At 63.9% G+C, this 16,085-nt stretch overlaps 1 protein-coding gene across 1 annotated transcript in view; it reads right to left on the bottom strand.

Moving 5' to 3' along the window:
• The window catches only part of IQCA1 (IQ motif containing with AAA domain 1), a 94,840-nt gene that overhangs the window by 4,806 nt on the left and 73,949 nt on the right, over positions 1 to 16,085 (bottom strand). Inside the window, exons 15-17 of the mRNA XM_054570439.1 lie at positions 13,013 to 13,099; positions 6,971 to 7,148; positions 78 to 316 (exon numbers count right to left, since the gene is read on the bottom strand). Of these exons, the coding sequence (XP_054426414.1) occupies positions 78 to 316; positions 6,971 to 7,148; positions 13,013 to 13,099 (504 nt within the window). The remainder of the gene's footprint in view (positions 1 to 77; positions 317 to 6,970; positions 7,149 to 13,012; positions 13,100 to 16,085) is intronic.

Raw genomic sequence — 16,085 nt, 5'->3', positions numbered from 1 at the left:
AGTTCGCCTTCCTGGAACACGGGGGCCGGGGGAGCGGTGGCGGGCGTGCCGGCCACTGAGGCCTGCGGCCCCCTTACCTTGAAGCTGTCCTCCTCCTCCTGGTAGACGGGATTGAGGCTGCTCAGGGCCGCCACAAACTCCAGGGCGATGAGCGGCCTGCGTGCCTGCTGCCGGGTTCGCCGGTCTGTGAGCACGCCTCTCGCCGCCTGGATGATGTGCCCCTGCGTGAAGCCGTCGCTGACCTTGGCCAGGCAGCTTACGTTCAGGGTGTTCGTGATGACGCCTCCGCAGCACTGAATGATCTGTCTCCACAAAACTGTTGCGTCCGAGGTGGTGGGAAAGACAGAGAGGACAGGGTCACCTGGAGGCGGCAGCCTAACCCCGGTCCCGGCACCAGGGGCCTCTTGTCGAGGAAGGAGCCCCCGGGACGTCTGCTCTGTAACTGTGATGAGCAGGACGCCACGCATGGAAAGCCTTTCTTGGACTGATTTCAACCCTACGACACGCGTGTCAAGGTCTATGGATGCGTGAGTCCCTTGCGAATTAACAACAAAATGTTAAACCACGGTCCATGCGGTTTCAGTGTGGTGCCTGTACACATGTTCAGAAATCTTTCAGAACCGGACACCCACACAGGTGCACATGCATCTCTCTCATCAGGACAGCACGTGTGCCCGGGGGTGGGTCGGGGAGCGTGGGGAAACGCCCCGCCTCGTTTCAGGGACTGAGCCCCGCCGACAGGCGAGAGGGCCCCAAGGTGGGAGCTAGTCAAGGAGGCCTTGGGAAAACAGGCCACTGAGGAGACCAAACCTGTCCCCCTGGCAGGGGCACAGCCCCTGACCCCCTCGCATCCCTCTGCTTGGCCCTGTGATCGTCGCTTGTCGATGACGGGTAAGTTCCCTCACGAGGAGGGACGACCTAAGACAGACACGACTGGTATGGGCAGCAGACGAGGACTTGGGGGACACGGAGAAAAGGCAAAAAGGCCCCCACCCCTCGGCTGGGCGGGGACACGGCCGGAGTCCCCATTCCGTCTGAAAGAAGCCTCCTTCTCTCTTGCTGGCTCTGCCCTGCCCACCTGGCTCAGGCTTGAAACAATACTAAAGGCAGGTACAGCCCTAAACTGGATGGGGTGATTCCTGGGGACAATCAGGCCTAGAAGTAAGTTCCTCGAAGCCTGCTCAGTTCTCCCCTCAAAACCGATGATAACGGGCTCCTGCTGGGAAGGAGATGTCCCTTATTCACAGACCCTCGACTGAGGCAGATCGCAAGTGTTCCTTCCATTGTTCTCTATGATCTCTACCCGTTTTCTGTAAACTTAGCCTTTGACTGATGATCAATCAATCATCACTTTAGACATTGATTGATGAGTTTTGCATCCGTACATTTGGTTCTCAATAAAAGCCTTTGGACACGGGGGTTGGGGCCTTCTCTCCCCGAGAGGGAAGAGCCACGTCCCCTCCCCCGGCAAATGGAGAAGTGTTTGCGATGACTCGTGTTTACTCCCCCACCTGTGACAACCCTGGGACGGGCTCTACGGGATCCAGAGCCCCGCTCCCTCCTCAGCCGGCTCCGGACAGTGACCCTCAGATCCAGGAGCCCCATGCGACGCTCCCTGCGACAGAGGAGCATGACTTTTTAAAAAGTTCATTTCTTACTTATTTTTATATGCAGATTCTAACCTCCGTCAGCCACTCCTGGGCTCGGTTCCCTTTGGGTGTTGAGACACTGGACGGCGCCTCGTTTTAAATAAAGCGGCCTGACCCTTCTTCTCCCCCCAACAACCGCGGAGCCCACCGCTTGACTGATCTGCCGGCTGGGTGCCCGGTTGCTCTCTGGGCGAGTGGGACGCGGGGAGACCGCGAGATCTCAGGACACGGGGGCGGGGTGAACATGAATGATGAAACGATCCTGGAGCTTTCCTGAACGGTAGAGACAGAACGGGCCCCCACACAGCACCCGAGACAGCTCCCCACTTGGGGAGCCGCGCCCGCGCCGCAGAGAGAGGGAGGTAGCTGTGCCCAGACGGCGAGGGCATCGGCGAGGCCGCCGGTCTCCGAGCCGGGCAGGGCCTGGTCGAACGTCTCTAAAGCCTTCTGTCCTGCGAGGAACACTTAAAACACTTCCTTAAACCGTGCCCATTACTACCCGAACTGAGCACTGTTGGGTTTGTGGAGTGACTACATCATCCAAATACATAGATTCAAAATTGCTCCATGAAATGCAAAGGCCTAATTACTGTCAAGGAGTAAAATGGCTTGCAAGTAGCTATGACCACGTCGGAGCCCGGCTTTCGGGCCATGAGCTATGCTAACAGTTTACCTCCGCGGGCCTCTTTGGGGGAGGGTCCGGGCCCTGTGGTGAGCTGAGGCGCTGGGAAAGGGGACAGCTACCGTGGGGCCCGTGGGGTCTCCACCCGTGGAAGGCAGGGGCGGGGGCCGAGAGTTAGAGGGCGCAGGCCAGCCAGGGCTCCGAGGGCCTCACCTGGACCCCCGAAGCCACTCCGCAGCCCCTGGATCTACTTCCCGGTGGGTTTAGCGGAGCTCGAGTGCCGCTGAGGCTGCCTGTGGCCGCGGGAGGAGGGCTGAGCTTGCAGGCCGCGGCGGGCGCCGCTCCGGCACACCGCGCGCTTCATTCCTGCCGCCGCGGGCCTGCTGTTTCAGTAATAGTCACCATTGTCAGTCCTTCCGTTTTGTGCCAAAGTTCCCTCCTGCTCATTAACGCATCCGCTACAGAGGGTCACGCAGAATCCACTACAGAGCACGTTAAAGCCGTTCATGTGAAGACAGGCTGCCGCAGGGGAGAGGTGTGCCCTGCAGCCTGCACGGCGCCGGTAGGGTCAGAGGTCAGAAGCTACGGCCCCTGGTAAGAATAAGCCGCCACCACTACCCCCGGGTGACACTGTCCCCCGGGAAGGAGTGTGTCCCCTGCCCGCACCTGTGACACCCAAAAAAGCACAACAGGCCAGAGTGGTGCCTCTGGACGCCGAGACGGGGACACGTCCTACGGGGGCGTCTCAGGGGACAGTCCCTAAAGCTGAGGACCCGGCAGACACCCCAGGCTGGGAACCCGGAACAACTTTAGCTGTGGGCCCCCATGGGCGAAATTCCCCGCCCAGCACAGAGCAGACCAATCAGCGGGCAGCCTGAGGGCCAGGACGCCCAGCCGCGAGCACCCGGCTCTCCCCCGGCCTCCCCGCTAAGCTCCGGCGGTCCCTGCCGTCCCACCTTCCCCCACGAGGAATCCCCACAAGACTCCTGAACGGCGGAGTCAAAAACTACAGCCTGGCCTGTGCACACAGGTAAACACACCACTGGCACCTAAGCGCAGGATTTCTGGAATTCACGTGGCGCGTTGGTCACGCCTCCTGAAGACACCGAAGCCAGTGGCTGGTTACTTCCAAGGCTCACCAGGGCTTAATGGGGCTGAGCACGGGGCTCTGCAGACGCACCGCGGTCCCCGCGGGACCTGCCCGCCTGCCCAGAGCCGCCTCCAGCTCTGGCAGCGGGAAAGGCGACAGGCGTGACGTCCACTTTCTGTCGGGGCCCCGCCCACATTAGCCTTCACAGAACAGCCTCGGATGCCTCGGCTAAGCCACCGCTCCCTCCTGACCTTCAGCAGCCTCCGCGGGGCCAAGCAGGCGGCGGGGGCAGAGGGGGCCGTAGCCTGGCGGGCTCCTGGGGGTGCTGGACCCTCCGCAGGCTGCCGGCCCCTTGGCACGGCCCTGCGCACGGAGAGCCCAGGAGCAGGGCAGGCGCGAGCCGGCAGATGGCGGCCTGAGGCCTGGGACCGGGGAAGCGAGGGCTGCAGCCAGCGGGGGGCGGGGGGGGGGCGCGGGGGGGGGGGGCCCTCTCGGCCAAGTGACGTATTTGACCTTCCCCCCGTGGAGTCAGAAGGCGCCGCGGTTCTCTCCCTCCTGAGACCGGAGGGGTCCGCACTCGGGTCTCCTTCTCTGCTTGGGTGCCCCGGTGCGTTCTATCCAGGCGCGTGCTCGCGATGACGTGGTATCTTGTGGTTCATTTCTATTTGGGATTTTGCAGAAGCACAAGAAGTGAATGTGATATGGATGAGCCTGGCCTCTGAAGCCTAGAATTCCAGAAAAATCAGAAGACATGGGCCTGTCTCTTCTGAGTAGACTCTGGGTCCTGGGTGGGGGCTGGTGATGAATTGGGTTCCAGCGAAACAGACCCCAGGGCAGAGAGGCAAGGGGAGGAAGCAACGGGGACGTGGAGAGAAGGAAGCGCGAAGGGGTTTCTGGGGACTAGACAGGCATCAATCACCCCCCGGGGTGGATTTTCTTTGCAGAGACATTTTGAAGGCAATTGCTGGATTTGGGGAAAAGAGGCAAGACAGCTGTTGAATTATAGCTGGCAAACCTCAAGGGCTGCGCTTCCTCAGGCGGATCCACCCTTCTCCCCTCAGCCCGGCTCCCGCCCGAGGCCCCTCCCCGGGGACCCTGGTGAGCGGGGCCGCGGCCGCTCCCTGCCCCTGCAGCTGGGCTGCCCGTGGGTGGGTGGCCAGGCAAAGGCCCATACCGTGCCTTGCAGCCCATGCTTCACCAGCTGGAAGAGACCGCCTCTGGTCACCGCAAAGACAGGGACAGGCTTGCTTTAGGACAGCTGCCCCAGCCGCCGGGGCCACGAGAGCTTCAGGGTCACTGGACGAAATGCCAGACAACATTTACTTTGGCAGCAAACATGGCGGCCTGAACAGATCACCCGCCAAGAGAGGAATGTGTGAGGAGCCTGTGCTTCAGTGGCCAGAGACCTGGGCCCAAGACAACTGCTGCGTCCAGGTTTGTCATCTGCCCGCAGGTGCGGAACACTCCCTCCTTCCTCTCCCACGAGGCCAGCCAAGGGGATGCAGGTTGGAAGTTGTAATGTGATCTGGTCCTTAGAGGTGACTGGCAAGTTACCAAAAAACACAATTGCCTTCGCTATGCATCAGTAGCCATGGTTTTGTCAAACAACAGCAACGGTTTAATGTGAAGTCAAGAACAATGCTCCAGCCCCTTAAAATTACTAATACCCTACCTTCTTCCAGTAAGATAACAGTATGTACGGAGGAGGAGATGGGAAAGGGGGGAGGGGCGGGGGAGGGGGAGAGAAGGCCCCTTCTCACCGACTCAGCGCCAGGACCCCTGCGCTTCCCCGTTCCTGTGCCGACTCCTCTCTTGGCTGGACTACGCATCCCCACCCCCCGAACCTTGGCGGCGCCCTGTGAGTCACTCTGGCCAATGTAATGGGGATGGAGACCCGCTGGCCCCTCTGGGTCTGGTCCCTAAAGTCTCCTGGCAGGCCCTCCCCACCACTTTTCCCACCCTCCCTTGGATGCTGGCTGGGTGCAGGGTCCCATAGAAGCTCAGAGGCCTTAGAAGATGGGGAAGCCGCTAGGTGGATGGAGAAAGAACTGGGACCAAAACCATCGGAGCTCTTGGTGCAACAAGGATTTATGAAGCTGGGACCATTAAATATCAAGACAGAAATGAGCGCACATGGCAGATGGGGTGGCTAAGCTGGGAGCGCACAGGATGTGGCAGGGCGGGGGGTGGGGGCGTTGCTCTCAGCTGACCAGGAGTCCAAGGCCACCAGAAAGGCCCGGCGGCCCCTCTCCCCGGTGTGGCTGTTGTGGCCGGCTACGGGTGGGCAGAAGCTGCGTCACTTTCCTAATTGTCATTCAGGCTAAACCCTGCTACCGCGTCACCGCTGCGGCCGCCTCCTCTGCCTCTCCCGCCCCCATGACGCCCTCACCTCCGCTAGAGCCGTGCTGCCACCCCGACCACCTTGGGGGGCAAAGACGGCGCCGCCACGAGCCCCGCTCATGGTGTTCACGCCCTCGTCGGGCCCACCCCCCGTGAACCGGGGCTGGCCCCGGGGCGGGCCACGCGCGCTGACAGGGAGCCTGCGTGACTCTGGTGCTGGGCCACAGGACTGCTTCCGGCCTCTGCCTGAGCCTCTGGGGGAGGCTGCTCTGACGACGCTCCCTTGGGGACCAGGGGCGGGCAGAGCCGTGTGCAGACGGCGCTGCCTGTCACGGGAGCACGCCGCCCTGGGCGCCTGGCCCTGTCCAGTCTCCCGGTGACGAGAGCCTCCCTGACATCTGACCACAGCATCCTGCCAGAGTGCGGGGAGGACCCCCCAGCTGCACCCCAGAGCCCTCAGAACCACAAGAGGGGCGACGTGTTGTTCCAACCAGTGGGGGCTTGGCTGCAGCGGCGGGAGCCCGCCTCCTGGACCCCACCGTTCTGCCTGCCGGCCGGCCTCCCTCCACACCCCGTGCACTGCAGGGCAAGCGGCGTGGGCGCCTGCCTACCGCCTCCGGTGGGCTCCCGGCAGCCCGCGGCGAAGGCTTCTCCCGCTCCGCGGAGGAGAGAAGGCCGTCTCGGGGGCATCCGAGCGGTCAAGCCACCCGGCGGCTCCCTGGCCGGGTCTGCCAGGGCCTGGGTCTCCTGGCTCGTCCCGTCCAAAAGTGTTTCAGAGGAACTGCTGTTTGAATCTGTCTATTCAGGAATAAAAAAGTGGAAAAAAGTAAGCTTCCGTTGTGTTTCATGTTTAGGTTAAGTCAACATGTTCCTGGGCTCATACGCGGAGACTGAAAAAGTGAAAACACCAACGTGGTGAAAGGAAGTGGTTTTGTGCGAGGAAGACCCTGCCACGCGGGTCGAGGCGGGCGGCCCCAGTCTGCCCGTCAGAAGGCAAAGGCGCACCCATGAGGGCTTTTGTCACCCCCAGGGCCCGGAGTAATTGTCCCTGTCCAGTGTCCTCTGGGCTTGGGTGAGGGAAGCACGTTAACCACGGAGCAGCAATGCATGCGCTGCCCTGTGGCCCACGGCTTTGCGTTCGTGGCGCCGGGCTCAGCGGACGCCCAGGTGCGCACGCCGTCGCGGTGACATCATCTGGTGCCGAGTGGGTGACGAGGGCCGCCCTCCCCAACGCCCGACGGCCCAGCTTCAGGGCCTGGCGGTACTTGCCGTATCTGGACGCGTAGTCTGGTCTGGGAACCAAGATGATTTTTTGGTAAACTCTGCAGAACGACTGAAGTTCGGCATCAAAAGGGCGGCGGGTGGTCCCCACGATCAGAACCCTGTCGTTCGGTTTCAGGAGTTTCAGGATTTTGGGAAGCTGGTTTTTCAGGCGTTTTGGTTCCATCTGTGGGAAGGGGTGAGGGGGAAAAAATGAGCCCCAAGGAGAGAAAAAGAGTTACGAGTCGGAGGCCCCACGGCATTGTGGGAGGGGTCGCCGGCTCTACAAGCAGCAGCTCTTCAGGGCCCGCGGGCGCGAGCCCCGCTCCCGGTTTGGGTGATGGCGGCGGCAGGCGTTTCCTGTCCTCGGTCTCTGGAATTCAGATTTGGAAGGGGAAGGAAGGAAGCACCTGCAGAACATTCTAGCACCTCGACCCTGAGAACAGGAAGGGTGGCAGGTGTCCAAGCGCAGGGGAGCTGGCTGGGCCGGAGCCAGCACGTGGGGCTATGCGTCCCTCTGAGCTGTTCTGGGGTGAGCCCGGGATTGCCTTGCTAACCGCGGTGGCCAGCAGGGGCCGCGGCCCTGGGTCCCAAGCCTGGAAAACGCCCGGTTACCTGAGGGCGAAGCTGCTTTCTCTGAGCCGGTGTGGAGACCGCGTGAAACTGTTATAATCTGAGCAGTAAGGACAGGCAGAAGCACAAGACAGGGGCCCGGGGAGTAGGACCTCACGCCGCGGGGTCAGGTGTGGCCACATTGCCATGGAAACACTGACTTTAAATGAACCTGGGGGCGGGGGGCGCAGCGCCCTGAAGAGCCACCACGGGCACTCCAGGCACAGCCTCGGCCGTTTTTGCTCTCGGCCGGTTCACGGCAGGTACATGAATTGTTCTTTTTGTATATTCATCTTCTATCCTGTAGTTGCTGAACTTCATTATTAATTCTTGTATCTTCTGATGGGTTCCTTAAGATTTTTGATATACAAGCTCATGTCTTCTGCAGCAGAGAGAGTTTCACTTCTTCCTCTCCAAGGCGGGTGACGTTTACTTCGCGTCCTGCGGAGAAACTCCCACGCAGCGTTGGTGGAAGGGGCGGTCGTTAGGGAAGAGCTCCCAGCCCTGTAGGCTGGTAGACGTGGCCGCGGGCTTTCTGTGGTTCCTCCTCATCCGGCTGAAGCTCCCTTCTCTTCCTGCTTCGTCGAGTTTTGCGGTTTATAAATCAGAGACGGGCGTTAGGTTTCGTCGAACGGCTCTTCACCTCTGCAGGGGTGGTGATGCGGCTTCCGTCCTTTACGCCGCTGACACGGCACGATGCCTTAGCCGAGTTTCGGACGTGACACCTGGGAGCACCTGCACTCGGTCCTGGTGTCCAATCCTCTTCCTCTGTTGTCGCGCTCATCTTGGGGGACGCTTTTGTCACATCAGGCACAGCAGAGAAAGAGATGGGATTTTCACAACAAAGCCAACCCCAGGAGCCGGGCCCGAGGGCAGGGCCCGAGGCATCTTCCTGCTCTGTCCTCTCCTGCACCACAGGGACCCATCCGGCTGCGGCTCCTCATTGGGAGGAGACAACGGCCCCCCGCCCTCCACCCCGGCAGCGCCAGGTCCTGGCTGAGGGGAACAGAGGGGCCTGAAAGGGGGCTGAGTGCGGGAGAGGGACCACCCAGCAGGAGACCTCCTGAAATCCTGGGAGCAGGCGGCCCGCTCACAGCCGGAGGCGCCCCCCGCCCCGGCCCCTCAGTCTGCAGAGCCCTGTGCTGCCCCAGGCCCACGCCGCGCCTCGGGCTGGCCTGGGACAGGGAGGAGCGTGTGCTGGGCCATCCCTCTGATTCCGCACTTCCCCCGGGGCGGGCCGTGGGTGAAAGGGGAAACGCCCAAGGGAGAAACTCGGGGACAGGCCGAGGGCCGAGCGAACAGGGAGGCCCAGGCTTCGTTTCGGCCCATCTGCTCCAGGCTTGACCCTGCTCTCAGCAGCGGCGTGACTCTGGGCAGGTTACTCGACGACGTCCCTCACCTTCAGTCCCGCCCCTGAGAAACGGGACAGTCACAGCGCCTAAGGCAGAGGGACGCGGTGAGGACCGCACGGCGCAGTGCGTGTGACAGACTCTCGATGAGGAGCCTCATTCCGGGACGCGGGTGCCAGTGGGAAGTCAGTGCCAGGCCTGCTCCGCGGAGGAGGGGCGTTTGTGCAGGGGAGAGGCAGACGTGGGGGCTTTGGGATCCGGAGGAGACCGGCACCGGTGCCGACAGAGCCCAGAATGACTGTGAAAAAGCTCCCGCCAGTTTCCCCAGCACTAGATAAGCCTTCGACCGCTGGGACCCGAGGAGCCGGGACCCGAGGAGCCGCCTCCTGCCGAGGTGCTAAAGGCGGCCCCTCCCAGGAGCCTGCGCCTGCGCCCGACCCAGCGCCACACCCGGTCGGGCCTTGGAGGGCTTGGCCGCCCTCGGAGCCTGCCTCCCCCTTACGGAAGGCGGCCATGTTAAAAAGCAAAATAGCCCTTTGAAAAGGCAGAAGGAGCAGCAGCTTGGGGTGGCGGGTGGTGGTGGTGGAGGACACCCCGGGCGGGCCCCGCTGGTTTGCGGCGCGGCGGGGGAGGCGGCCTGGGCGAGCTGGGCGATTCCGGGAGGCTGCTCAGGGCACAGCTCCGGGCTGGGGACCGACGAGGGCAGGCACAGGTTCGGGGGTGACTCTGAAGCCACGAGAGGGCGAAGGCAAGGAGAGAGGACAGGGATCCCCGACATCCTCCAGGGTGGGAGGAGGTGGGTGCAGGAGACGCAGCGGGAAGGGCAGGGGTCAGCAGGAGGCCAGGAGACGGCAGTGCCGGAGGGCCTGGGGCGCAGCAGAGAGGGCGGGCGAGGGGACCGAAGGCCTTTGTGGGGCTAGGGGGCGGCCAGGGGTCGTAGGCTGAGCAGGGAGGGATGGTGAGAGCAGACTGTCTCGTGAAGAATCCGACGGAGAGCAAAGCAGGTGGAGGGGGCAGGGACACAGGGGTGTCTGTGGGAGCTGCCAGAGGCTGGTGGGAGAGCTGACCGCAGGGTCCTGAGGGGAAGACTGCACGGTCCCAGTCCCCTCCTGGCAGCCTCGTCACCATGGCGACGCCCCTGCCGTCCTGCCCGTCCTGCCCTGACAGACACACCTGAACTTAATTACCCTGGTGCCAACGGATGTGGACCCCGAGGCGCCGTGTCCCAGTGACACTCGCGGACGCGAGGCGGCGTGGCCCGCTGGGAGGGGCGGCAGGGAAAGGTGGTCCACCCAGCCTGCGCCCCGCACTCAGGCCGCCTCATTCGGGTGCAGAGCCGCACCCGTCGCACGCCAGGCCCAGGTGCTGGTCTGGGACGCTGCCGGCTGGTGTCCCGACCCGCACCTGGCGGCCTCCGCGGCCCCGCCCCGCCGCCGGGCCTGTGGCCCGCACGGCGGAGTATTGCAGCCGTGTCAAACGAGCGCCCCGCGCCCACGCGGCACCGCTGCTTGGCTCTCCTGCCGCCGGCTCCACACAGCTGCGCGCAGCCGCCCCACCCAGGCCAGCGGGCCCCCCGCGGCGGCCCCACTGCGACGCAGGGAAGGCTCGGCGCGGTGAGAGGAGGGGGCGACGGCGCAGAAGCGGCAGCCCGGGCAGCTGTGCCCCATTCCTCTCTGGCACGCACGCGCACACACGCCCCTGACCACAGCAGCGCTGGAGGGAGAGGGTGGGAGGGTGCTCGGCGGGGGGCGGGGTCAGGGGTGGGGCACGGGGAGCGTGGGCTTTCCCCGGGTGTGGCGGACAGAGGGCGGGGGACAGCGGCACAGGCGGGAGTGCAGGGGTCTGCAGCCGGCACCTTCGGCTGCAAGACGAGAGGGCCCATGGGCGGTTTGCAGGATGCGGCCTACAGTGGCCCGGGCTGAGGAGGGGCGGCTGGTGGACAGAGGGACAGACAGAAAGCCAGGTGCTGGGGCTCGGGGGTTGCCCCAGGCGGGGAGGGAGCTGGGGCCTCTGCCTCCAGACAGACCTGTGCCGGTCCCGGGCTGCGCTGGCAGCGGTGCGCCCTCCCGAGGCTTTGTCCTTCTCTGCCCCTGGGGAGGCCGCCTCCCCAACATGTGCCTGGGCTCCGGGCCCTCGGCCTCGCCAGCAGCCCCGATGTCCCGGTGGGTCCCCGCCCAGGCTCAGCGCCAGTGCACTGCCTGCTCTCTTCCCCGCCCCCTGCTTGGGTCTGGGCGAGCCCCACGCCCACTTAACCACTCGCCGAGGCCGGGGCTTCCGGGCCGGAGCCGGTCCCCGCGGCGAGAATTTTTCCAAGTGTGGTCCTGGAATCCCTCCAACGCAGCGGGCAGCCGCCCGGGTGCTGCTTGTGCTCTGGCCAGCGGGGCACGGCTGCCTCCTGGTTCCTTGCCGGTGGGGTTCTTCTCTGTGGCTCAGTGCTTTTGGGGTCAGGGGACCTTCGGGACAGAGGCTGGGACGGTGGGCCCCCAGGGTGGCCGAGCGATGCAGCGCGGACCCCTTGTGACGCCTCCTGGCTCCTCCTGTCCGTGGGTGCAGCCTGGCGCTGGGTGTCACCTTCAGGGCGTGTGTGGACGGTCAATGCTCATCGTCACGGCTGCCCGGCCCCGCGGGCCCGGCCGAGGGCCGAAGTCCAGGCGGGGGCGCGTCCCGAGGGGCGGGCCCAGGACCTGGGCGGAGGGGGGCCGTGTTCCCGTGTGTCGCTGGAGGACCCGCGCGCAGGGGTTCCCGCCCCACGGAGCTCGCCTGTGGGGGTGTGGGGCTGGGCCCGCCCTGCAGGGAGGTGCGTGCACGCATCCTGCAGCCCTGGCTGTGCTGGGGTCACGCAGGTCCCCGGCCGGCCTCGTGGACGACGGGGACCCTGTGCTCATCGGGCGCCTGGGGTTTACCCAGGGCACGGTCCGCGGTCTTCAGTGCCAGGAGTCCCCCCGCCGGACAACAGGCCCCTCTAACGCGGAGGCGGAAAGAAGGGACGTCTGCTAGGGCTGTTACCGCCGACAGCACGCGGGGGCTGCGCTCTCTGGAACGCTTTAGGCTCAGGGAGGTTACGTTTCTTGCTCGGGGACACATAGCCAGCGGTGCTGAATGGCAGAGCAGGCCAGGGACCCCGGCGTCCCACGTCCCCACGGCCTTCCTACTGCCCAGCTGCCGTCCTGGGGCCGCCGAGGAGCCCTTGCCCAGAAAGGGGACGAAGCTCGTGTGGCGTCAGGTGTGGATGAGACTGGCTCTGCGTTCCTCAGCCCGCAGGTCTGCACCTTCGCCAGCAGAGGGAGCCAGCCGCTCGGGCCGCAGGGTGAATAATGAACGAGTCCAGGCTCGGAAGTTTCCGGAGTGGCAGGCCCATCAAGGCCCGCGGGGGAAGAACAGATGGCGCTTTCATTCCTTATCCAGGTCATCTCTGCCTGCTAACAGGGGTGTGTAATGCATAAGGGCCCAAAGTGACTAAAATCCTTATGGATTTAATCAGAAATTCACCGTTGACCACTACTTGCTTTGGTGCAAATTGATGTGGAACAATGTCAAAAATTGATTATGTCTGCAATTTTTTTTTTAACTTGTGGGAAATTTGCTGGTGATCTGCTGGGGGCAGTGCGGGGGAGGGGCTGCTGAGAGGAGAGAAAAGGAGGAAGCAAGCAATTGCAGGGGGTTCCCCAAGGCCCTGGCGCAGGCTCCTGGCTCGGCGGATGGCCTTTGTGCGTGAACTTTGGGCCTTCTGCTATTTATTATTATGAACAATAGGAAGTCCTAATAATAACTCCTGTGTGTGTCTTTAAAAAAAAAGAGCAGAGTTCTCTAAATGCTTCTGGCCTCCGAATCGGGTGTCTGGGCGTCAAGCTCCCCTCCCCCACTCCCATAGAGTCCTCAGTTTCTTCTAAATGATGCCCATAAAAGCAGCCCCACCCCGGTCCTTTCGCACACAGACAAGGACTGAGGACAGAAGGAGAGGCTGCCCCTCGGTCCCTCCCTCCCCTAAAGACGCCAAGCCTGACCTTCTCGGGTAGTAGAGGCAGCCTGGCAAGGGGCCCCCTTGGAGGAAAGAAAACCCCGGGCCGAGACACGGCGGAGGGGCCCTCACCATCCTCTCGGCGTTGGGGACTTTTCTGTAGAAGGTTTTCTCCGTGTCTCCGATCCACACCACGGACGGCTGGAGCTGTCGGGCCACCTGCGCGGGGAAGGAAGAGCCTCGGTTGGTGACGCGTCTCCGTCCTGGGTGCGCGGTGGGTCCCCGAGGGGCAGCAGGACCCGAGGGTGCCCTGCGTGTGCTCTCGGCGCGGCAGGGCCCAGCGGGCCCCGCTGTGCGCCCGGGCACGGCCGCCCACCACTCCCACCGCACGGGCAGGGCGCCCAGGACGCCTGCACGGTCAGCTCTGGGCCCCCAGGCCTGGGCTCCGTTTGGCCCGAAGTAAAGCCAATAAGTAATTTCCTGCTGCCGATGAACGGGGCCTGGGCCTCGAGCCTGAAAGGCAGCCAGCCCGGCGCGCCCAGGCCTGCTCGCTGCGAGGAAAGCGGTTTTAGCACAAGGCGCCCGCGATGCCACTTGCTCGGCTCACTTGGCTGGGCCTTCGGGCTGTGGCTGTGCCTGGGAGGTGGCTCTGAGCCCTTCCAGGGCGGGCAGGGCTCTGCCACCGCGACGCTAGGCCATACCGTGGGCCGCGAGGAACTGCCCCCACCTAACAGTCTCTCCAAAGCACCCCTACGACGGTGTGGTTCGAGCATTCCTGCAACGATTTGTGCTTTGTGCGGGACGGTGACAGACAAAGGCCGTCCCCAGCCACAGTGAATGGCGTTCTGCGCTCCTATTTCCGTATTTCTTAACAGCAGGTGTGAAGTTAAACCGGGAGAGACGTCCACTCCCGGGTGGAAAACGCAGCCGGCGCCCTGCGGACGTGCTTCCCCGGTGCTGCGGCCCAGGGAAGGGCATCCCGCGCGTCCAAAGGTGGCGTGGGTTTCACCGATGCGGCACGGGCTGGCCGCGCTCGCAGCCCCACGCACAGGACGTCCGGGGAGGGAACGGTGCCGCCAGCCACTGCTGGCTGGGTGTTGTTTTCTAGAACCAGAGCCAGAGAGTTGAAGAACTCAGAGTTGCACGTTTGCACCCCAGGACAGAGGCGGTGGCACGCTGCGTTCACACCAGGCCCGGCCACGTGCGTCACACATGGTGTCACGCATGGTGTCACATGCATGGCTGGGGCCCGCGTGGACCCAGCACGTCCTCCTGCTGTGGCCCCGCGGCCTCTCTGCCACCTGATGAAACAAGTGCCACAGTTACCAGCCCTGTTCTCAGACAGGGAAACTGAGGCTCAGATGTTAGCGACCTGTCCAAGGTCTCACAGCTGGAAGGTGACGGAGGCCAGCGGCAAGGCCCGGCTGGGGGCTGCGGGGTCCGTGCGGGTCACGGCCACACCCGCGGGGCCCCTCACTGACGCGGGCCACAGGCCCGGGCGTCTGCCCCGCCTCGCCTCCCCACAGCCGAGGGGCCGCAGTCCGCCCGGTCCGCCTCCATCCGTCCGTCCTTCCTCTCCGCGCCCTCCGCGAAGCCGTGGCCTCTTCCCAGCGTGGCCTGTCCCCTGCCAGCGGAGGGACCTGCTCGGTGCCCGAGGGCACATCTTCAAGAAGCCATTGTTCCCGAAAAGCTACTTTGAGTTTAAATCAAAAGCTTCCCCCTACTTTGTGCCCCAAAAGAAAATAAGAGAATGAGTTTCTGTGGGGGAAAGTTCTTAAGCAGAAAGAGGCAAAATGTTGGTCTTCTCAGTCCCTCTTAAAACTCTTGGTTTCAGCACCGAAACCCATGGACAAACAATGTCCCCGTGACCAGCGCCCCCAGTTGTGCAAGCCATGCGGCTGGCGGCCGGCCCCTCCTCTCCCACGCGCATTTGCCAGCGATGGGCCCCCCGCCCTCTTGCCTGTGGGCTTCTGTCCGCTTGGCCCGGCCCCTCCTGCGGGGGACGGCGGGAGGGCGGGCGCTCTGACTGTCGTGGGGCTCCTCTTCCTGCTTCTCACAGAGCGAGCTACACAGCCCAGCTGGGCGCACGGGCACCTCGCCGGCTTGGGGCGACCTTGAAACCCCCGGTCACATTTCTTGCCCCTGAGCCGCAGTCGTGAAATCCCAGCCCCGCCGCGCCGTGGGACCCGAGGTGACTGACTGCTCCCTGAACGGCCTGCTCTTCCCGAGCGGGTGGGCAAATTCCACCAGTGATGGGCGTCCTTTCCCAGGACGGGCGTCACCTGCGCCGTGCACCCAGTGCCGTGCGAGGACTGCGGTTTGGGAAGGCGCACTTATTGCCAAATGAAACAGGGGAGTTCTTTGGCGTTAACAGCACATAACAATACAGGGGACATCCTTTGCCAAGTGCCTCGAGGTTCAGGACGCCCCTCACTCACCACGTGCCACATGCTGTGCCAAGTGCGCCCATACTTTGTCCCCTTTTACAGAGGAGGTTGCCGAGGCACAGAGAGGGGTCAGCAATGTGCCCGCCAGCACTGCCGCCGGAGTCGGACCTGTATCTGCCTGGCACCCCCGGCCGGCGCCCCGAAGAGCCAGGCCGCAGCCTGCGCGTCACCGTGGCAGACGGGGCCGGGTCCACACCCCTCGTCACCCCGGAGCCGAGTCCTCCTCGGTCACCTTCCACTCCAGGGAGAGCCGTAAAACCACCGCTGTCCGGTCCTCCCGAGCGTGGGTCTGGGACCCTCCTGGCCGGCAAAGGTCGCAGAGCGTGAGAGGGCCAGGCCTATTCTTGGGGGCGGCTTGGGTCACTCTGGAAGGTCACAGAGGCCCTGGCCATGACACCAAGTTTGCTCTTGTCCGGGAAGCGGCGCGGAGTCTGCCAGGGACTTTAATAATCCTGCACTTTGACGCCACTATGCATGAAGCATGAGGTCACGGGCCGCTGCCCCGCAGGCGCCAGGAAACTCTCGGTGAACGTGCGCAGGGGGCGTGGGGGAAGGCTGGAGGCCGAGGGGGGGAAGGATGAGGTCGGTTTGGGCCAAGGGAGCCCCAGGGCAGCTGGACTTTCACACAGTGGCCTGATGGGTCTGGGAGCAGGAGCCAGGTGGGGGCTGGGAGGGGCTGAGAGAACGACGAAGGCCAAGCCTTGGGAACGAATGGGGGGGTCCCCCCAGGTAAAGGGGAGAGTGGGTGAGGGCGCACG

The sequence above is a fragment of the Pteronotus mesoamericanus genome, unplaced genomic scaffold (genome assembly GCF_021234165.1).
Source record: "Pteronotus mesoamericanus isolate MK-2021 breed Mesoamerican mustached bat unplaced genomic scaffold, CSHL_Meso_final contig_1018, whole genome shotgun sequence".
Classification (NCBI taxonomy): Eukaryota; Metazoa; Chordata; class Mammalia; order Chiroptera; family Mormoopidae; genus Pteronotus; species Pteronotus mesoamericanus.
This window is presented reverse-complemented; position numbering and strand designations above follow the sequence as displayed.